We start from the raw sequence: 23,885 nt of genomic DNA on the forward strand, positions 1-23,885 counted from the left end.
TGGAAAAACCGTGAATAACTTTTTAAAATGTTATTCGCGTTTTTTAGAAAAAGCCTTCATTTTTATTATTGAAACCGTGAATAACTTTTTAAAATGTTATTCGCGTTTTTTAGAAAAAGCCTTCATTTTTATTATTGAAACCGTGAATAACTTTTTAAAATGTTATTTGCGGTTTTTAGAAAAAGCCTTCATTTTTATTATTGAAACCGTGAATAACTTTTTAAAATGTTATTCGCGTTTTTTAGAAAAAGCCTTCATTTTTATTATTGAAACCGTGAATAACTTTTCAACTGTTATTTGCGTTTTTTTGAAATAAGCCACTATTACTGCTATTGAAATTCTCAAATTTTTATTATACAACAATACCTGTGCAGTCATATTCTCAGTGCAAACAAAAAGTTCAATACTGAGAGTTCAATAAAGTATTGAAAGTTCAATACTGGAATACCTGTATTGTACTGTATACAGCACAGTACTAAGCAATACTCAGGCAGTGTCTTCATCCTCATCGTCGTGTACAAGTATTGCAGGAGGAGGAGACGAAGAGGATAAGTGAGCACCAGGGGCCTCCTCATGTACTGGAAGTGGGTCTTCAGTAGGGGGAAAGACGAAGAGACAAAGGGGATGCCTCCTCATCAAGTTCAAGTTTAATAAAATGTTGATTAATTGCTTAATCTTGATTCTAAGCGATGTACATAATAAAAAATTACAGCGATGGGGAAACAAAACAATGCATGACAAAAACGAAGTCCTACGGGACTATTAACAAACTTGACAAAACTAAAAACAGAGGGAAAAGGAAAAGAACTACAAGTTATTTGACAGAAAGCGAGACATTCAGGGAAAAAACATGGAGTCAGTCATGGGTGGAACAGGCAGATTGTAAGGCAGTGGATGGAGAGGCACTGACTCTAGGTATCCTTGGGAAACATTGTGATTTCTGTCTGGGTCTTCTGCTTCATCATCTCTTTGTATATATTTTTGTATGTAGAAATCGCTGCTTCTGTTAACTCCCTCACTTTTAACGCACATACCATGGATGGGTCAATGTCGTAGAAAATAATCAGTCGCCTCATTGAACCTGCGTATGCCCTCTGCAGTATTATCCAGTGTAAACTTGTCTTCTAGCACTTCTTCTAATCCTCCTTCCTCCTCTTCATCTGGTATTGCCTCTCCTTCAGGAGCAGTCAGGTCAATGAGATCATCTTCCGATAGTTCATTTGCTCTGGTGTCTATTAAGTCTTGACTATCCTCCATATCCATATCTTCAAAACCTTCCCCACCCACCTGCTTTGCCAAGTCAATGATGTTTTCCATAATTGCTCTGTGATATTGATAGTGTTATCCTTTTGGACACATTCAGGCCAAAGATTCTTCCAGCACAAGTTCACTGTCTCTGGCTTGACAACTTTCACCGCTCTTTCAATAATATTTATGGCATCCGCAATAGTGAATTCCTTCCAATCCCTTGCAGTCTTGAAACCTGGTGCTCGCTTATCCTCTTTGCAAATGAAAGTCCTCTGTGGCATTTTCTTCCAAAAGAGAGCAGTTTCATCGGCATTGAATGCCTGCTCAGGTTCATATCCCTTCTCTTCAATAATTGCCTTAAAGGTAGCAGGGAACTCTCCAGCTGCCTCTTGGTTGGCAGATGCTGCTTCTCCTGTCACTCTCACATTTCACAGGCCATACCTGTGATGGAATTTATCAAACCACCCTTTACTGGCCAGAAAGTCGGTGGATTGCGACATTTCACCTTCTCTGTTCTTCACAAGTTTTCATATAAAGACTTAGCCTTTGCTTTTATCACAGAGTCTACCGGGATTCTCTTTTTGTAGCAATCCGCACCCACAGAAATGTTGCAGCTTCTGTACGAGAGAGATTGGCCTCTCGCATAACATGTAATGTCTTCGCAGCGGCTGGTGTCGCTGCTGCAACAGCTTCACGGATTTGTTTTTCATTCTTTTTTATGTACCTAACGGTTGACTCATTTATGCCGTAATGTCGAGCAACAGCGGAGGATGACTCTAGTCTCTGAAGCATATCCAGTAATTCTACCTTTTCTTGTAAGGTTTTCACTCCCCCCCCCCCCTTTTGGGAGCGCTATCGGTACCACTTGAACTCTTGTGCTTTGTAGCCATGGTGGGATACCTGATCTGTTCCTGAAGGAGAGGTAAGCAGCGATTTCTGGGCTTGGATTAGGCAAGCATGCTGGGAAGAAGTCTTTCTCACTATGGATGCTGGGAAAAAGCGTTTTTCTCAGTGCACACTGGGAAGCATGGAAGCAGCGAATTTGTGGGAGAGAGCATGGAAGCAGCGATTTTCAGAGTGAATTGAAAGTGATAAACTTTTTTATCGGTACAGTAAAAGGAAAAAGAACTTTAGTGATGATGTAATTTTGGGGGGGCAGAGTCAGCAGCCAAAAAATTGTGAATAAGCGAATCCGCAGATATGGAAACTGCGAATATGGAGGGAGAAGTATAGTAACTTTCAACCAGAAGGGTATATATTCTTCCAGACCCCTCTTAATTCTCTTCACAGTAAATACTTATAATGTTTATGGATCCTCAGAAGTACCACATAACACTCAAACATGTTCATTGTGTCAGGCTTTATGTACTACTTCTTCACCGGATCACCCATCATTTTAATACTAAGTTTATAAATACTTTGTTCCACCTTAGTGTATAAATAGTTTTAAATACTTTTTTATACTTGGCTTTAAAAATTGTGGTCACTCTGTGAGGGATTTTTGTCGCCAACATGTTTCACCCGAAGGGGTTTTATCAAGGCTCACATCCCTAATAGAATGAAAAATAAACTTTTAAATGTTCACTCGGTTAACTATAATGCTATCTTACATTTAATTAACTATCATATCCCACCATCGTGGGAACATACTTTTACAGATGGCTCTTCTCTAAAAATGCACAAGAGTGCTCAAACCCTTCAGCTTACCTTTCTAAAGCTTACTGCCGCTGTATCTGACCACTGAATAGTTAGTTCAAACTGGCCGTGGCTTGTTCCTACCTCACTTGAAATACATTCACCCTGCCCGAACAGCTGATGGTGATGTTATCATAGAGGCGGCACCAACACTTAGGGGTCCTTTTATCAAGCTGCGGTAGGGGGTTTAACGCGCATAATACCGTGCGTTAAACTGCCTGTCGCGCTAGGCATTTGTTAAATGTTTTTGGTTTTATCATGTTTGCATTTTTGCACACTGTTAAGGGTAAGGGTGGATTAGAAATAATAAACCTAAATTTAAAAACCTAACTCCGATTGGTGCCTAAATGTTGGCACCCATTTTACAGAATTGTCTCCTCGGAGAATAATTGCATTAGTAGGGCACCTATAAGAATTTCAAAAAATTGATTTTAAAATAACTATTTCCATATGTGAAACATCCTTTATACACAGAAAATACGTTATTCATTTACACTTAGGGCCTGATTCTTTAAATGGCGCCATAAGTTAGGCGGCAGTAGGCACCCTACTGCCACCTAACTTACCTCCCCCTCCCCTTTGTACAAAACTGCACAAGAGATTTTTAGCGCCAGCCAAAATGCTCCGCACTGCTACAACAGTCATAGGAAGCTGCACGGAGCATTCAGCACGCCGGCTGGCACTAAAAACCTCTTGCGCATTTTTGTAAAAGGAATTGGCATGGCAATTGACTGCACTGTTAAACCCCCAAACTCACCCCACCCCCCAAAAAAAGTAACCATCATAATTGTGTCTACAGCAAGTCGCCTAATGGCGCCTAAGGTCAAAATAGGCTTGGTTAGGGGCAGAGATTCTCAAAAGAACCCTGGCCTACATTGCAGATGCCTAAGTTTTGTGCTAAGCGCTGTTCGCTGAAATTCCTTAAACGGCGCCTAAGTGCGACTGACAGGGGCTGGCACTGTTGTTGTAGGCAGCTGCCGATTTAGGTGCCATTTACAGAATCTGGCTCTTATTGTCTAGGACAGTAACGCCTAAGTCCGTCCTGGAGGACTCCAAGCCAGTTGGATTTTCAGGATATCTACAATTACTGTGCATGAGAGAAATTTCTATCTAATGGAAGCGGTGCATACAAATATACAGTGTTGCAGTAAGATGTGGGGGGGGCTGGGGAGTCCACCCCTGGCGCTGTCTTGGTGGGGTGCTGACACCTGTCTTCCTCTCTGTCCCCGCTCCATCACGACCTCCCCCACTGTGCACCCCTTCCTTTCCCTCAAACCTCTTTAATTTTCCCGGCACGGGAAGTATCACAAACTTGCTGCCTGCTCGGTGTCGGCTTTCTCTGACATCACTTCTGGGTCCTGTACCTAGGAAGTGACATCAGAGGGAGAGCAACAGGTCGCGGTCAGCAATTTCGTGATGCTGCTCTCATTGGGAAAATTAAAGCATTTTGAAGGAAGGGAAGGAGGGGTGTGCATTTGGCAGGGGGGGGGGGTTAGAAAGGAGCAAGGGGTGGAGAAGAGGACAGGGGAGCCATTCGCCCTTGCTACGCCACTGCAAATGTATCTCCCGAATATTCATTGTGGATATCCATAAATCCTGACTGACTGGTGGTCCTGTTTGGGAACCATTGGTTTAGTATTAATAATTTGCACTAGGGGTGCCCAAAAGGTCAATCATGATCGACCAGTAGATCGCAAAGGCAACGCGAGTCGATCGCATTATCTTCACGTTCTACCTGCTTCCCAATGCAGAAGCGCCGAGCTGACCAGCCTTCCCCACCCAATGTCAATTCTGATGTCTGAAAGGAAGTTCCAGGCCAGCCAATTGCTTACTGGCTGGCCCGGAACTTCCTCTTTGACTTCAGAATTGACGTCAGGTAGGGAAGGTTGGTCAGCTTGGTGCTTCTGCAATGGGAAGCAGGGAGAGCTTGGGGTGGCGGTGGTTTGGAGGCCTGTTCCTCGATGGCGGCAGCAGTGACTTGGGGGAGGGCAGGGAGAAAGAAAGAAAGGCGGCAGGCAGGGAGACAGAAAGAAGGGGGAGCAGGGAGACAAAAAAGAAAGAAATGGGTCATGGGGGGCAAGGAGACAGAAAGAAAGGGGAGGAGGGCAGGGAGAGAGGAAGAAAAAGTTGGTGGAGGGAATGAGGTCTGGAAGCATACAGCAGGCTGAAAGAAGGGAAGAAATATTGGATGCACAGTCAGAAGAATAAAGTGCAAGCAGAGACTCATGAAATCACCAGACAACAAAGGTAGGAAAAATGATTTTATTTTCAATTTAGTGATCAAAATGTGTCTGTTTTGAGAATTTATATCTGTTGTCTATATTTTGCAGTATGGCTCCCTTTTACTAAACCGCAATAGCGGTTTTTAGCGCAGGGAGCCTATGAACGTCGAGAGCAGCGCAGGGCATTCAGCACAGCTCCCTCCGCTAAAAAACGCTATAGCGGTTTAGTAAAAATGGAGTGACCTCTTTGGAAAAACCCCAGAATATAAATGATGATTCACATTTTCTCAGCTTTGTGTGTTTTGTTTTGTTTTTAAATTTTATTGTTGGTAGATCATTTTAACTTGTCATTTTAAAAGTAGCTCACAAGCCCAAAAAGTGTGGGCACCCCTGATCTACACTCTCTGAAATCTATCATATGATTGTTGACAGGGTTGCTACATTCAATTTATGGTGGTCAGTATGATGATTTTCTGCTTTTATACTATTGTTTTTGTGGGACTTGAAGCAATGAATTTTATTTTAAGCCTATTAAGTTTTTTTCCTTTCATTAGATTTGGATTACTTCGGTCAAGCAAGGTGTGAAGGCAGGCACATTCTTCTGGCCAGTGTAAGTCATCCTCTTTCTACTTTATTCTGCGTGCATCAGTACAAATTGTGAATGTTGGCAAAGCAGTATTTTGACTACTACTTTAATGGGGACTTTCATATTGCCTTTTTGTCACTTTTGGCATTTACAGGGGGGTGTTTTTTTGTTTTTTGCATGGAGGTGGGTAGGGAGAAGATTAGTTGCTGTGGAATAAAATATTAGAAAAAAAGTTGTTTAAACTTTGATTTCTCACCTGTTATTTTGACTTGATTTTTGTATTATCTGTCTTTGTTGTAGCTGCTCTCCCATATATGGTATATTATGCTCAAAAATGATCTACAGTGATGCATGTGAAAAGCTGATTAATATAGTAATATTCATAATAGTTCAGTGGGAGATGTGACTTGTAAATACTGCCTTTTGTGGTTAGACATTCAAAGCAGTTTACATATATACAGGTACTTATTTTGTACCTGGGGTAATGAAGGATTAAGTGACTTGCCCAAGGTCACAAGGAGCAGCACTGGGATTCAATCCCACAACCTCAGGGTGCTGAGGCAGCAGCTCTACCACTAGGCCAGGGGTAGGCAATTCCGGTCCTCGAGAGCCGGAGCCAGGTCAGGTTTTCAGGATATCCACAATAAATAGGCATGAGATAGATTTGCATCTCAAGGAGGCAGTGCATACAAATCCATCTCATATCTATTCATTGTGGATATCCTGAAAACCTGACCTGGCTCCGGCTCTCGAGGACTGGAATTGCCTACCCCTGCACTAGGCCAATATGTCTGTATTGCATGATTGCACATGAGTAAAGTATGCCTTGAGGCAGCTTGTTCGGGCAATACAACAAAGTCAGGTTTGTTAGCATGTTGGTAACTGGAGATGGGAATGGAATCGTAACAAAACAAAACTTAGCAGTACTTAGATGGCAACTCCTGTACTAGGCAAACCCAGTAAGGCCTTGCCTGACCCAGTAAGGCTATTCTTATGTTCCTGTGTATTTATTTGTGGCTGTTTTGCTCCTTTTTCACCTGCAGGGTGATCTCTCATGAACGAAGAATATTGACGATGCTACAGTGGCTACACTTGCCAGACAATGAAAGGTTAGGTTTCTTTTTTTTCTTTTTTTTTCCATGGAATAATTTGAAATGGAAGAGAGTTAGGTGAAGGGTGGAAAAGAACCCTGGCACTCAATCCAGATATAATGCCGGGATATTTCTGGTGACCAGCATGGAACATCCAGATTTTTGTGGGTTTTTTTTGTTTGGGTTTTTTTTTTAGCTTGCTCTAACTTGGCTGCCTAAGCGAATATGCAGCACTAGCTGGTTAAGTTTATAGTGGGCAGTGATAGGCAAAGATAGGACTTATGTGGTCAAATTTGCCTGCTAAACTTAACTAGAAAGCGCTGAATATTCGCAGCTAGTTGGCTAAGTCATGCGGCTTAGCCGGTTAGCGGTTAGTCACCAACTAGCTATCATCCACTGAATGTGCGGTTCGTTAACTAAACGCTATTGAACTTGCCAGGAACAGCTGGGAGGGCTAATTTGTAGCACTCTTTAAAGAATTGCCCCATAGTGTGCATTGCTGAAAATAAGCACCTCCTCTAGACATATAAGTGCAGATATTGGGCTTCCACATGTTTAGCATCTACCGTGTTTCCCTGAAAATAAGATAGTGTCTTATATTAATTTTGAGTCCAAAAAATACACTAGGGCTTATTTTCAGGGATGTCTTATTTTTTTTTCATGTACAACAATCACTCTCCCTTCCTCTCCTCCACCCCAATTCTTCCTCTTTCCTTTATCCCCCCCACCATGTGCAGTATCTTCCCTCCCTTCTCACCCATCCCCTTGTGCAGCATCTTTCTATCCCTCCTTCCCATCCCCCCTTGTGCAACATCTTTCTTTCCCTCCCTCCCATCCACCTGTGCAGCAATACCCCAGCATTCTGAACGGGCTGCTTTGCGGCCTTCCCTCTGCCGCATCACTGATGACATCATCAGCGATGCAGCAGAGGGAAGGCCCCGACAGGGAAGGCTGCAAAGCAGCCTGTTCAGAGCACGGCCGCCGCTGTTGTGTTTGGAGGCCTCGGAGCAGAGGTATGTTAGGCTCACGGTGGGAGGGTCGCTGGGGGTTCTGCTGTACAGGGCGGATGGGAAGGAGGGATAGAAAGATGCTGCAGAGGGAAGGCCCGGCCCTGGCGGGGAAGACTGCAAAGCAGCCCGTGTGTCAGAGCTGGAGTCGGGGAGTGTCGAGGACATTCGGGAGAAGCTTGAGGGTTCGATCTTGAACTAGGGCTTATATTAGGAGCACCTTTAAAAATCACGGTAAGGCTTATTTTTGGGGAAACATGGTAAATTGGGGCCGTACACTCAAATTTATACTTGGTTTTGGCACATCCAGTCCAAACATATACCCTAGAAGAGCAATTCTGTAACAGAATGTTTGCATTGACGTAGCCTTTGTGTGACTAGATGTACAGGATACTATCAATTAAGGCCCAGATTCTCTTAACTGGCGTCGTTGGCGCCAGCCACCTTAAAAGTGGCCACTGATTGTATGTCAGTTATGCGTTGGCACCAGTTAAAAAAAAAAAATCACGGCTCTGGCAAGGGTATGCGCCGGATATGTAGGCCAGGGTTTTCCAGATCTACTGTTTCTAGCGCCTACCTTTGATGTGAATTGCGCCTAATGCCGCTTCCAGCGTTAGTCACACCTACAGTGGCATTGGGCACCATAAAGCGTCTCTGGAGGTGCGATCCCAGCGATTTTTGAAAACCCGTAAAAAGCGTCATTTAAATGGCATCTTTCGCCGAGCTTGCTACCTACTGGCGCCTAAAACACCCACGCTGTTTAGAGAATCCGGGCCTGCGTGCGTAAACGTACACTTACTTGCAAAAGTGGCAGCAGGGCACTTAAGTGCTATTCTACAAAGACTCTTAAACGGCACATAAATGTATGATGGGTGCAGAATGGGCAGGAGTTAGCCAAAGATTTGGACATTTAACTTACAGTACTGCCACTTGAAGTCTACAAAATCCTGAGTGGAGTAGAACGGGTACAATTGGATCGTTGTTGTTTGTTTTTTTTTTACTCCGTCAAAAATTGCAAAGACTAGGGGATCCTCGATGAAGTTACAGGGAAATACTTTTAAAACCAATAGGAGGAAATATTTTTTTCACTCAGAGAATCGTTAGGCTCTGGAACTCATTGCCAGAGGTTGTGGTAAGAGCGGATAGCGTAGCTGGTTTTAAGAAAGGTTTTGACAAGTTCCTGGGGGAAAAGTCCATAGTCTGTTATTGAGAAAGACATGGGGGAAGGCTAGTTATGAATGGAATGTTGCTACTATTTGGGGTTTGCCAGGTACTAGTGACCTGGATTGGCCACCGTGAGGACGGGCTACTGGGCCGAAAGAAGATTACCAAAGGTAAGAACCTAATCTTCCATTCTGTTATATCCCCTCCGGATTCTGTACTGTAGGTGACGTACCAAAGCAATGGCAACATCTAGGGTGTGGGTAGAAGAGCCTGCCCGTATCACTGAGGTCCCAAATGCGGCATCGGATCGAGCCGCCATATCCACTCTGTAAAATCTGGTAAAGGTATAAAATCCTTTGTAACATGTACACATTGTGAAGATTTTTCTTTTAAATTAAATTGAAAACTGTCATTTCTATACTAGCATCTGTTCATATATAGACAAGTCACATAATTATACTGCCCTTTTAAGGAAAGTGGTTAAAATCTAATTTTTGGTTTGCTGATATGAGGAAGATGACACAGAAAGGAGTAAATCATAACTAGCCTGGTACACTGGCCTTCCCCCATGTCTTTCTCAATAGCAGACTATGGACATTCCTATGAGTCGGGTTGGTTTTGTCCTTTATTGGATGAAATGAAGAGGCTTCCACCTTTCACTGTGTTAAAACTCCCGTTCAGAGTCGATGAACTGTCAAATAATCAATTGAGAAAAATGAATAATGTGCAAACACTTTCTTTCAGGCCCTATGTTTATGCCTTTTACTCTGAGCAACCAGATTCCGCTGGCCATAAATATGGTCCTTACAGCTCTGAGGTTAGTAGAAACCTTCGTGATTTGAAAATAAGCAAAAGGCGCAAGCGTCAACTGTACTGTGTGTGAGGGGGGAGACAACCTGCTAGGAAACAAATAGAGATGTATATTTGCACTGATAAGGAAAGCAGATTTTTTTTTCTTGGGAGGCACAGAAGTAAGTGCCAATAAGCAAGTTGTCAGCAATGCTTTCCTTGCTTTGATCATACTGGTAGGTAGATGGGCAATCCTAACTTTCATATTAGACATTGACACGGGGACAAATTTTTCCCCATCCCCGCAGGAACTCAATTTCCCCATCTCCAAAAGTTTTGTCGCTGTCCCTGCCCCCATTCCTGTAAGCTCTGCCTTAAACGCACAAGCCTTGAAAACTTATGATTTTTAAGCGTTTGAGGCATGTGCAGATGAGGACAGAGTGTGCAGGAAAGGGACAGGAAAAGAACTCACCAGGATGCCCCCGTGTCATTCTCCATTTCATATTCTTTGTACCAGCTGTCTCTGATTCTGGATATCAATATCAAAGTCTCTTGGGTCAAGTGGCTCATATTTTTTTTGCTCTTTGGTTTGTTGCACAGTGAAAATGGAAGATTATATTTCAGATCATATTCTCTCCTCACTGCAATTTTGGCAAACAAAAAAAGTGAAAAGCCATCTGATATTAGCTCAGCCGAGTGAGAGCTGCTGCTTATTTTATTGAGTGTTGAATGCTTTTAGCCACTGTCTTTAGGAGATGTTATTGAGCAGTCATGTTTAGGCGTTAAAGGCATCATTTTCAACAGGTATCTTTAATTTCTGAATACCTTTCAGTGCCATTCTAATTTTCCTTTTCATAGAAAAATAAAGGCAGATAAAGACCATATGGCTTGTCTAGTATTGGCATAGTAAGGGGGCGGCAAAGGGACCGTCCGCCCTGGGTGCCATGTTGAAGGGGTTGCCGGCACCCCTCCTCCTCCTCCCTGCCCTCCCCTGCCTCTTCTCTTGCCTCCCCTCCATGCGCGACCCCCCCCCCACCCACTTCCCTTCCCTCATAGTTGAAGTTGTCATTTGCGGCAGTCAACAATGTGCACTTCGCAACCCCTTCGGCTCTCCGCTGACATCGGCCAGGAGGGACGGTGGCATAAACTTTGGCAGGGTTAGTTCTTTTCAAAGAAAATTCCACGAGAAGAGATTGATGTGATAGCTGAGACTTCTCAAATTCATTACAGTGAACCATTTTATATCGCGATTCCAGCTTTGCTGGCACAGCAGCAATGGAATATGGTGTATCAAGATTCCTTTTGAAAGTTTGAGAAAGAATACCATTCATGGGTAGTTTTAAAGAATCCCTAATAGGATTAGACATACCCAGTTCTTCTAAATACTCCTTAGAGTATTTTGAATCAGACTCCAAAGAAATGATGAGATCTTTACTCATTTGGCATAGAAGCTTCGTAAAGGACACCAGATCTGAAGAGGGATGACATCGTTGAAGAGAAGGTGTACGAGAGCCCCTTGAGGTACCTTTTACAGGAGAGAAAGAAGGTGAAGCCTCTCTGGAGTATTGATACCGAAGATCTGAATCCATAGGCAAAAATGCAGATGATCGCCCACTTCTGGAATGAGTTGAAAAAGCAGAACGTTTTTGTTTTGAAGAACCAGCTAGTGAAGAAAACCTCACAGGAGAAGAACTCGACTGGTGAGAATGCTGAGACTCTACAATAGGTTTCCTTGATAAAGGAGTTGATGGTCTTGAAGAGTCTTGATGCTTTGATAAATGAGGTCTGTCTCGAGAAGAAGACCTGGGCCTCGATGAACGCCTTGATAAATGATGTGAAGAGGAACTATGCCTCAAAACTATGGGCCCGTGATTGAGTCGAATCCAGCCTTGATGAGCAATGTCGAGGAGTCCTCGCCCTGTGCCTCGAAGAAAGCAATGCCTTATGTGTAGAGATAGGACTGGAGGTTGGAGATCGAAGTCAAGACACTGATAAGGACTCAGCTCCTTGTGCAGACGTATCTTGAGGTAATCTCAAGGACTCAACTCCTTGTATAGAGTGTGCAGATTGATCTCGAGGCACTATCAAGGACTCAACTCCTTGGATATAGTGGTCAGATTGGGCTTGAGGCACTCTTAAGGACTCTACTCCTTATAAAACTGCTAAGTGCTCAGGCTGGATTGCAGGAAGCAGGGTCGAGGCAGGAGTCAATTTGGCAAGCATGTTATCAAACTCCTGATGCAGACTAGCTTCCAACATATTCTGCAAAGCCGGCACCAAGACCACTGGAGCTGGTACAATTGGTGTGGCTATGGTCTTCAAGGAAGATGACCTTGAGGAAGAGTGTTGCCTCGATTTTGAGACACGCTTCCTTGGAAGTCTCGAAGCGACCAGGTCCACCAGGGCTGCTGTTGAAATGGCCTGCGACTCCAGAAGAATTGGTTTGAGTAGCTTACCTGATGAAGACACTGAGGATAGCAGCCCCTCCGGAGAAGATTTAGCTGACTTCCCCATCGAAGAAGGCTTGAGTGAGGTCGATTTTATAGGTTTGTGCCTGACAGAAGACTTCAACGAAGTCGAGGTCGAGGCCGCAATTGGGGTCGAGGCTTTAGTTGAAGAAAGATCCATTCCCTCGAAGATTTTTTCAATCTGAACTCTACGACATTTAAGAGCTCGATTTTGAAGTATAGCATAGAGGGCGCACGACTCTAGACGATAATCGGGTCCTAAACACTGCATACACCACTTATGTGGGTCAGTGATGGAGCTTGCACATTGACACCGGCTGCACTTCTTAAATCTTGTGACCGGCCGGGACATGGAATGAAATACGGCCGCGGCTAAATCGAAGCCTGCAGGCTGAGGCCACGGAACAGGGCCCGCCGTGACACAACAAATTAAACAAAGACTTTTTTTTTAACACGTATAACACAGCGACCCTGTAAATAAGAAGAAAATACATGAGCCGCGGTGAGATAAGGCACGAGTAGAACTAACTCGCACGCAGAGCCTTGAAATATGAGGGCTTCTCAGCTCCGTAAAAAACTTAGAACTGAGGAGACGCGTGCCCTACGTCGGGCGGGAATGCACTCGCGCATGTGTGGTGCTGCAGTCGTGAACTTTTTAAAAGTTCTTCAAACAAGTCTGCTTGTGAAGCTGTCCGCATCGGGGCTCCGTGGTTGAGAATATGCTGCCTGCTTGTCTTGGGATAAACACCCATAATGCTTTTCCCTCCAGGGTGTTTTGCAGAGCTCTCAATGCCAAATGAATGGCTCTTAGTTTGAGATGACTGATCAACCAACATCTCTGATGGAGAGTCCATTGGCCCTGGATGGCGATATCCCCACAATAGCCCCCCCCCAGCCCAAGAGACTCGCATCTATTATCAAAGTAGTCCACTCTATGATCCCGAGGGGCACGCCCTTCTCTAAGGCATCTCTCTGAGTCCACCAGCACAGACTGCTCTTTGCTGGTTCCATCCTGGGTAGAGGCATCTGAAGGGGATGACGTTGTGGGGACCACCAGGACAGGAGGGACTAATGGAGTGGTCACATGTGCACTCAGGCCCAGGGTACCACCTCCAGGGAGGCTGCCATGGACCCCCCAGGACCTGAAGATCCTGAAAAGCATTGGAATTTAGAATTGTTAGGAGATCCAAAATTTGATTCTGGAGTTTCTGTTTGCGTGGCTTGGGAAGAAAAACACAACCTTGGAGTGTGTCAAACCAGACATCTAGATAATCCAGCATCTGAGATTAGGTTAGCTGGCTTTTCTTGAAATTGACAATCTAGCATAAACGCTACAGGAGAGACACCATGATATTCACTGCCTGCTCGCACTTCAGTCTGGATGGAGCCCTGATCAACCAGTCATTCAAATATGGATGTACTAGGACCCCCATTCTGCGGCGATACATTGCTGATACTATCACCATCACTTTGGTGAAGGTGTGAGGAGCTGTTGGCCAACCCGAAGGGAAGGGCTGTGAACTGGAAATTCTGCTGTTGAATTTGAAATCTCAGGAATTTCCAGTGTTCCAGGAAGATAGGAATATATAGGTAAGCTTCTGTTAAATCCAGCAAAACTAGAAACTCTCCCATTGTCCCTGCTGCAATGACTGAACACACTGTTTCCATGGGAAAATGTGGAACCCTCAGGACGACTTGAGATCCAGGATGGGTCTCCGGTCCACTGAGCCTTTCTTTAGCATGATGAAGTATAAGATCTGCCAGAGCCCGATTTGCGGTCTGGAACTGGTTCTACAGCCTGAATAGCTAAGAGATGCTGCAGATTCATCTCAACTCTTAGTCTCCGGTCTCCCTGCAGGAGAGTCCAAAAACAGATCTGGAGGGAAGCGAAAGAAATCTATCTTGTGACCCTCCATTATGATGTCCAGCACCCATTGGTCTGTGGAGATATGTTCTCATTACTGGAGGACCTCCAAAAGCCAGCCTCCAATGCAAGTAAGCACAGTTGAGGCCTTGGCTTCACTGGGACTTAGGGGCAGCACTGGTGTGAGAACCCGAAACCTGCTGGTATCTGGGGTTGCTTTAATATTGTCTATTGTTCTGGGAATATATCTGACCAGACGAGGCCGTGGAAATTTGACGAAACCTACATGAGGGACAAAAATTGCTGTGTAGCCCCAGGTATGTTAGAAAGATTGTGAGCCCACCGGGACAGATAGGGAAAATGCTTGAGTAACTGATTTGTAAAACTGCTTAGAAAACCTTGATAGGCGGTATATAAAAATCCTAATAAACTTAAAACTTAAACTTAACTTAAACTTAAACTATGACCTCCTCCTGTTGCACATCAAGGCCTGTTATCCAGGAGGGACTTAGGACAATAGTCCACCATACTGGCCATAAGGTCATCTAACCCTTTGACCCTTAAAAGGGAGTCTGCTGAGAGTTGCCTTGGAGGCTGAATCTCCAGCCCAGTGGCGAATCCAGAGCATTCTATGAGCTTATACAGCATAAGCCAAGATTTTGCCGAGAACTCTTATGAGGTCATATAAAGCATCTGTAACATAATTCACCCCGTCATGCACCAACTGGGGGCAGGCATCATCTGCCACTGAAGGATCTCGGCTTAACCTCGTGTGACAAGCATGCGCTGCAAAAGAGGCAGCTGCCGCAGCCTTAATACCTGAAGAAGCCACCTCATAGAGCTTCCTCAAGGCCAAATCTACCTAGCAGTCCTGAGAATCTTTCGACATAACACCCCCTTCACTCAAGAGGGCAGTACGCTTCCGAATCCACCTTCAGCTGCTCAAATAGTTGCTGTAAAGCTGGTGCCATAGGATAAAGCTTAGCCTTGGACTTAGTCAGCATAAAGGAACTTTCCCACTGCTCAGTAACCAGAGCCGTGATATCTGGATGCGATGAGAAAAAGGATGTGAGAGTATTAGAATGACTCATGATGGTACTTTGAGACGTGGAAGGCTGAGACTCCAGCTGCAGCTCCTTCAGGGCATCTGGTATAAAATGGTGAACAGAGGCTGGTTTAAACAGTCGGCAGACAGAGGGGTCATCACTCACATTAGAACCCTCCGAGACTATCTAACAGTGTCGCAAAGGGTATCAATGTCATCTAGAGTGGCCGCAGTATCCAAGGTGTCAGCATGCCAGTCAAAGCAATCCTGTGCTGTGAAGATAGGGGCACTGGGGGCCTGAACAGAGACCTCTGCAAAGTCCCTGGTACAGAAGTTTGTGATATGCCCATCGGCTGCACCTCGTGACTTGGGTCCATTAGATATTCTCTCCACATGAGCTGAATGAATTCCGGGGAAAGCCTCATCTCTAAGCTGACATTGGCTCTCTGCGAGTCCAAGATGAGGTCTGTGAGAGGTCCCCAGACACTGTACACATGTGCTTCGCATCATCACCAAAAACAGGCATTGAGCGAGATCTTTTGTTCATTTCCCAGACCCAAACAGGCTCCCCAGCCCTAGAAGACCCGCGGAGGTGAGGCCTTAAGCTTCTGCCCCCTCTACTCGCATTCCACAGCACACAGTACATGGATGTTCTTCTGCTGATAATCCTGCACAATCCACACATGAAATCACATCTACATTGGTGGAGTTGTCCATCCCAAATAATTTCCAATGAAATCGAGGGATTGCGAGGCAGAAAAAGAATTTTAAAAAAGATCGTTATAAATCCAGGATGGCCGCCATCAGAAAATTCATGCCTAAAACGCCTTGTAAAGACAATTTGCCAATTTTTGAATTTGTAATTTTGGGTTTTTGGGGATCGAGGATCTGACCCTATCCTCAGAAAATGTTGAAAACCCTGTTTTCAGACTCCTCCCCCCATCCCCACTCCTGTTTCTCCCAAAGGAAGTAATGGGGCTGTGCTTACAGTTTCCAAGTGCCTGCCTGTCAGCTCTGTGTGTGCAGCTGAAGTGAAGGGGAAGGAATTTCTGCCTCAAAGTTCCAAAGAATGGTTCAATCTTCAGGATCTTTGTGTTGCCAGTCAGACAGACCTCAACTATGACCTCTGCCCCCTTGGAACCTCCACATGTGACCAGGGGTGAGAAAAAGCAGCCTGCACCCTGATACCCTGAGGGCTCTTACTCAGAGCGCAAACAGCCTGTGCTTAAACCTTTGATAGGGTCAGAAGGTAAGCATGCTCCCAGGGGAACGTCCCCGAGCTTTGAAGGTGGCACATAGCAGGCTGGCTCCACAAATCCACTCGAAGCTTGCTCTGTGGAGCAGCAGTCTGACTCTGTGGAAACTGCATCCTTTCTTAGGCAGAGAACCCCTCCAAAAGGGGTCTCAAGGCATTAACACCACCGAAAAAAGATGAACTTCAGCAAAAAGAAGTAGAGCAGATCAGAAAGACTTCTGCATGGATCACTTGCAGAAATGAAAGCTGCATGGAGCTCCTGTATTCTTCAGCCAAGTGGGAGGAGCAGGATAGAAAATTTTGTTGATTGCTGAAAGACCTGGATTATGAGCTGGGTTGAAAAACCAACAGAATGGAATCTGGAGGGGATGTAACAATTCTGTTTATAGTTCTCGGAATTCTGCAGTGGTTTAATCGTTGAGTTGTCTTAACTGTATTTGGCATTGAATACCATTGACTCTTTCGAAGCTTTAAAATTGAAAACACTTCTGTCTTAAGGGTTGGATGATTGATGCTTTTCCTTGGTGGGAATGATGGGTGCAGTTGCAGGTAATATGTTTAGCATTGTTACTGATTCATTTATCAGTGGATGGTCAGCTTTCCTCTGCTTCTAAGACAGCCTTTCAGACCTTACCTGTGCTAGACAACTTAGAGTTACTCTACAATATGTAATCTAAAAATTAAAAAGTGATGAATTTGGCTGTTCTCTATCAAATTTATTACTGCATTCTGTACTATATTGGGTTGATTCCCTATCTTGACCTACCATATTTTTCTATTACTGCATTCTGTACTATATTGGGTTGATTCCCTATCTTGACCTACCATAATTTTCTATTACTGCATTCTGTAGTATATTGGGTTGATTCCCTATCTTGACCTACCATATTTTTCTATTACTGCATTCTGTACTATATTGGGTTGATTCCCTATCTTGACCTACCATAATTTTCTATTACTGCATTCTGTACTATATTGGGTTGATTCCCTATCTTGACCTACCATATTTTTCTATTACTGCATTCTGTACTATATTGGGTTGATTCCCTATCTTGACCTACCATATTTTTCTATTACTGCATTCTGTACTATATTGGGTTGATTCCCTATCTTGACCTACCATATTTTTCTATTACTGCATTCTGTACTATATTGGGTTGATTCCCTATCTTGACCTACCATATTTTTCTATTACTGCATTCTGTACTATATTGGGTTGATTCCCTATCTTGACCTACCATATTTTTCTATTACTGCATTCTGTAGTATATTGGGTTGATTCCCTATCTTGACCTACCATATTTTTCTATTACTGCATTCTGTACTATATTGGGTTGATTCCCTATCTTGACCTACCATATTTTTCTATTACTGCATTCTGTACTATATTGGGTTGATTCCCTATCTTGACCTACCATAATTTTCTATTACTGCATTCTGTACTATATTGGGTTGATTCCCTATCTTGACCTACCATATTTTTCTATTACTGCATTCTGTACTATATTGGGTTGATTCCCTATCTTGACCTACCATAATTTTCTATTACTGCATTCTGTACTATATTGGGTTGATTCCCTATCTTGACCTACCATAATTTTCTATTACTGCATTCTGCACTATATTGGGTTGATTCCCTATCTTGACCTACCATATTTTTCTATTACTGCATTCTGTACTATATTGGGTTGATTCCCTATCTTGACCTACCATATTTTTCTATTACTGCATTCTGTACTATATTGGGTTGATTCCCTATCTTGACCTACCATATTTTTCTATTACTGCATTCTGTACTATATTGGGTTGATTCCCTATCTTGACCTACCATATTTTTCAATCACTGCAAAGGAAAAAGATGCAGAGTAAAACTCTTTGCTCATACTTCATTAGCTTCTGGATGATCTGAGTACATTTTAAATTCAACATGTTTTTTTGGAAGCTTTGTAAAGTTTTGGGCGAACCTTTGTAAAGGTTTTAAACACATTGAATTTAAAACACTTTACAAAGCTTCAAAAGTATTGGGTGAACCTTTGTAAAGTGTTTTAAATTCAACGTGTTTTTTATGAAGCTTTGTAAAATATTGGGCGAACCTATTCCAGGGTAGTATGATTAAATATATACCAGCAAGGATTCTTTTGTCTGTTTGAGCTGTCTTTGGACATTCATTAATTGACAGATGTGAGACTAGCTTCAACTAGACAGAGCATATATTGGGTAAAGTACTACAGGTCTGGAATAGTTCGCCTGTTGACAAAAAGATTGAACCTTCTTCCTTGTGTTTCAAAAGAATGTCAAAATTTGGCTCAATGTTGATTAGCTACTAAGCACCATTTACAGAATTGTACTTAACTTGACTTAGGTGCCGGTAAATTAGGCCAGGCCTAATATTAGGACACCTTGCAACGCCTAACATAGATGCCTGGTGATGCTTAAGTCATATCACTCCTTTTCTCTGCTCCTTACCATGCCTACTTTTCAGGTAGGTATCGTTGGGTGCTGGTAGGTGCCACTCCAAGTTCTGTGCAGAACTCTTAATTGTGTTTAATTTTTTTTAAATGAGTTCTTAATGGTGTAATCAATTACCACGCCAATTAAGCTCATTATTCAGATTTGAGTTCTGCGTGGAACTCTGTTAGGTGTCTCCTAACCTAGGTGCCGTTTATAGAATCTGGACCTAAGTGTATTGTGTCTCTATTAATTGTTGGGAATATGCTGGGTATCTTCTCATACAATTAATATAGAGGTTTGGAAGTTATTGCATGTTCATTTAGGCTGTTTAACCAATTGGACTTGTGAAATCTTAATACACTCAAGTAAATAAGACCCTTAGATTATTTAGCTTTAATTGCTCAAGAGTAAAGACTTTTTTTTTAAAACTGCGTACTTCTGGCTGCTTAAGGATATTTGTCTGCTGAGCTGTGTAATTGAAAATTAGTTACATGTCACATTTCAATTTTATTTGATATAAATAAATAGAAACATAGACATAATAGAAACATGACGGCAGGCAAAGGCCAAATGGTCCATCTAAACTAGTTTGTCCATCCTCAGCAAACATCATCTCTTTCTCTCTCTGAGAGATCCCACATGCCTATCCCAGGCCCTCTTGAACTCAGACACAATCTCTATCTCCACCACCTCCTCTGGGAGCCTGTTCCACTAACCCATCTACTACCCTTTCCATAAAAAAGTATTTCCTCATATTACTCCGGAGCCTATCACCTCTTAACTTCATCCTATGCCCTCTCATTCTGGAGTTTCCTTTCAAATGAAAGAAACTCGACTCATGCGCATTTACATCACGTAGGTACTTAAACGTCTCTATCATATCTCCCCTCTCCCGCCTTTCCTCCAAAGTATACAGATTGAGATCTTTAAGTATGTCCCCTTACGCCTTATCACAAAGATCACACACCATTTTAGTAGCCTTCCTCTGGACCGACTCCATCCTTTTAATATCTTTTTGAAAGTGCAGCCTCCAGAATTGTACACAATATTCTAAATGAGGTCTCACCAGAGTATTATACAGAGGCATCAATACCTCCTTTTTCCTACTAGCCATACCTCTCCCTATGCAACCTAGCATCCTTCTAGCTTTCGCTTTTCAACCTGTTTGGCCACCTTAAGATCAGCTCATACAATCACACCCACGTCCAGCTCTTCCGTCGTGCACATAAGTTCTTCACCCCCTAAACTGTATCGTTCCCTCTGGTTTTTGCTGCCCAAATGCATGACCTTGCATTTCTTAGCATTAAATTTTAGCTGCCAAATTTCAGACCATTCTTCAAGCTTTGCCAGGTCTTTCTTCATGTTATTCACACCATCTGGCGTGTCTGCTCTATTGCAGATTTTGGTATCATCGGCAAAGAGGCAAATCTTACCCGACAACCCCTCATCAATATCATTTATAAAAATGTTACAAAGAATAGGCCCAAAGACAGAACCTTGAGGCACACCACTGGTAACATTCCTTTCCTCAGAGCGATCTCCATTGATCACTACCCTCTGTCGCCTTCCACTCAACCAGTGCCTGACCCATCCCGTCACCTTGGGACCCATCCCAAGGGCACTCAGTTTATTTATCAGATGTCTGTGTGGAACGCTGTCAAAGGCTTTGCTAAAATCTAAATACACCACATCTAGTGCACATCCTCTATCCAATTCTCTGGTCACCCTGTCAAAGAAATTGATCAGATTTGTCTGACAAGACCTACCTCACAGAACAGAAATATTTGTTAAGCAATTTGGCCTTTTCTTTATCAGCTTCTACATATTCCTCCCCTTCACCTTTGAGTCTCACAATGCCACTTTGTCCCTTCTTCCTATCACTAATATATTAAAAAAAGGCTTGTCTCCCCGTTTTACCGTGTCAGCTATTTTTTCTTCTATTTGCATCTTTGCTTTCCTGACTACACGACCAGCCTCTCTTAACTTTTCCAGATATTTTTAAGAACATAACAACATAAGCAATGCCTCTGCTGGGTCAGACCTGAGGTCCATCGTGCCCAGCAGTCTGCTCATGCGGCGACCCAACAGGTCCAGGATCTGTGCAGTAATCCTCTATCTATACCCCTCTATCCCCTTTTCCAGCAGGAAATTGTCCAATCCTTTCTTGAACCCCGGCACTATACTCTGCCCTATTACGCCCTCTGGAAGTGCATTCCAGGTGTCCACCATACGTTGGGTAAAGAAGAACTTCCTAGCATTCGTTTTGAATCTGTCCCCTTTCAACTTTTCTGAATGCCCTCTTGTTCTTTTATTTTTTGAAAGTTTGAAGAATCTGTCCCTCTCTACTCTCTCTATGCCCTTCATGATCTTGTAAGTCTCTATCATATCCTCGCTAAGTCTCCTCTTCTCCAGGGAAAAGAGTCCCAGTTTTCCCAATCTCTCAGCATATGAAAGGTTTTCCAAACCTTTTATTAGACGTATTGCTCTCCTCTGAACCCTCTCGAGTATCGCCATATCCTTCTTAAGGTACGGCAACCAATATTGGACGCAGTACTCCAGATGCGGACGCACCATTGCCCAATACAACTGCAGGATAACTTCTTTCGTTCTGGTTGTAATACCCTTCTTGATTATGCCTAGCATTCTGTTTGCCTTCTTAGCGGCTGCTGCGCTGTGCCGTCAGCTTCTTTGTCATGTCCACCATTACCCCCAAGTCCCTTTCTTGGGTACTCTCATTCAATAACATCCCTCCCATCGTATAGTTGTACCTCGGGTTTCTGTTTCCCACATGTAATACTTTACATTTCTCAACGTTGAACTTCATCTGCCATCTCGTCGCCCATTCCCCTAGTTTGTTCAAGTCCCTTTGAAATTCTTCACATTCCTCTTTAATCCGAGCTCCACTAAATAGTTTGGTGTCGTCCGCAAATTTTATTATCTCACACTTCGTCCCTGTTTCTAGATCATTTATGAATACATTAAATAACAGTGGCCCAAGCACCGAGCCCTGCGGGACCCCACTCGTGACCCTCCTCCAGTCCGAGTAGTGGCCCTTCACTCCTACCCTCTTGTTTCCTACCCGCCAACCAATTTTTGCCTGTCTTCCTCTTTCTGCGATCTTTTGTAGTTTATGAAAGCTAACCTCTTATTCCTTACCTTCTCAGCTACTACTTATGAGAACCAAAGCAGCCTTCTTTTCTTCTTACTTTTACTTACTTGCCTTAGATAAAAGTTTGTCGCCCATTACAATTGCTCCTTTCAGTTTTGCCCACCGCATTTCCACTCTTTCCAGATGTTCCCACCCACACAACAATTCCTTGACATAAACCCCCATCTGAACAAAGTTCGTTTGTTTTTTTTTAAGTCTAGAACCTTTGCTTTTGAATGAGCCCTCTATATACTCATCTTAATATTAAGCCATACCATGCAGTGATCACTGGATGCCAGATGATCACCCACTGTAACATCAGAAACACTTTCTCCGTTTGTAAGCACTAAGTCCAGTATGACCCCAACCTGTGTGGTTTCCATTACCAACTGCTGGAACAGTTTTCCTTGTAGAGAATCCAGAATCTCCCTACTTCTAGAAGACCCCGCAATAGGGATACTTCAATCAACATCCACTATGTTAAAATCACCTATTAGCAAGACTTCCCCCCTTTTATATATATAAAAGGGGGGAAGTTTTGCTAATAGGTGATTTAAATGACATAAATAAATCATAAAAATAAAATGAGTGGCTACATAAAGAGCCCCATCCTATATAATAAAACACTAGACGCGCATGTGCACTAAGACCTGCGTGATCTGTCTTCCCTGATCTGTGAGATGTAGGTCCGTGGCATTGCAGGAGTGAGTGTGCATGCGCGCTTACATTTCTTTCTTCGTCATCGTCGTCTTCGCCCCTGCCCCCCCCCAATCCCCGTTGAGCCTCCCACCCGATCGCCTCCAGAAGTCCGCTCCGCTCCTGCAACACCGGAAGGCCTCGAGCCCAAGTCGGCGAACGAGCTGGTCCTCAGCCGCGCCTCCCGCGCCTGAACTTGAACCTGAGGCTGACGTCACTCCCTCCGAGCGAAGGCTTCCGGTTCAACGGTCGCCATAACAATTTTGAACGTATGCACGTTCGAACCGCCGGGACAGAGCTGCAGGCCTGGAGCCGCTCGGCCCTCCTCGCCCATCCGTGAAGCGTGAGCAAAGCACGGCCCAGCCCCGCTCACACCTGGCACATTGAGTCACACAGCACTACAGTGTCACACACTGTTAAAGTGAAATTCTGGCCTGGGCAGCTGTAAAAGGCAGAAATTTAACGAAGCACTCTTATGCTTCATGGGGGATCCGATCTGGGAAGGGAGGAAGAGAATTGGCTTGGGGGTAATAATGATGATGAGGTAAGGAAAGGGGGAGAGGAATAAGATGGGGAAAAAGGAAAAAGCAATGAAGTAGGGGAAAGGAAAGACCAGGATAAAGGGTCAGATAAGGAGAAATGAGGAAGGGATGAGAAATTAAATGATGAGGCTGAAGGAAAAGGCAGAAATGTAACTAGGAGGCAGCAATGGAAAAACTAGAAGGAGGGGGAAAAATTGAATAGAATAGTGGAAGGAAGACAGTCTGGTAAGAATATTGAAAGAATGGAGACAGGCAACAAGAAATGCATTTTTAGAAGGAGAAAAGAATATAATTGCAGAAAGCGTGGGAGGAGAAGAAAGAATGGAAACTAACCTGGAAACAGAGACAAGAATGAAATAAAAACATCAATTAAAGGGCTGCTGCTGGATAAGGTGAGTAGTGATGGGGTGGTGGAGGACACAGGGGAGGTAAAAGGAAGGGAGAAAGGGTGGTGGTGGACAGCCAAGGAAAAAAAAAGAAAGACAGAAATACAGAAATCGGCTAAGAAGAGAGAAAAAGAACCCCCCCCCCCCACACACACACATATATTCTAGCACCTGTTAATGTAACGGGCTATAAGACTAGTATCTTAAATAAGAGACAAGCACCGATTT

The 23,885-nt window shown here is 43.6% G+C and overlaps 1 protein-coding gene across 13 annotated transcripts in view; it reads left to right on the top strand.

Annotated features, from left to right (window-relative positions):
* ENPP2 (ectonucleotide pyrophosphatase/phosphodiesterase 2) overlaps positions 1 to 23,885 on the top strand; it is a 278,862-nt gene that overhangs the window by 88,792 nt on the left and 166,185 nt on the right. For all 13 annotated transcript variants that reach the window (XM_033933197.1, XM_033933192.1, XM_033933194.1 and 10 more), the window contains 3 exons: positions 5,720 to 5,775; positions 6,795 to 6,860; positions 9,758 to 9,830. In XM_033933197.1, coding sequence (XP_033789088.1) covers positions 5,720 to 5,775; positions 6,795 to 6,860; positions 9,758 to 9,830 — 195 coding nt within the window. The remainder of the gene's footprint in view (positions 1 to 5,719; positions 5,776 to 6,794; positions 6,861 to 9,757; positions 9,831 to 23,885) is intronic.

Source organism: Geotrypetes seraphini, chromosome 2, assembly GCF_902459505.1.
Source record: "Geotrypetes seraphini chromosome 2, aGeoSer1.1, whole genome shotgun sequence".
Taxonomy (NCBI): Eukaryota; Metazoa; Chordata; class Amphibia; order Gymnophiona; family Dermophiidae; genus Geotrypetes; species Geotrypetes seraphini.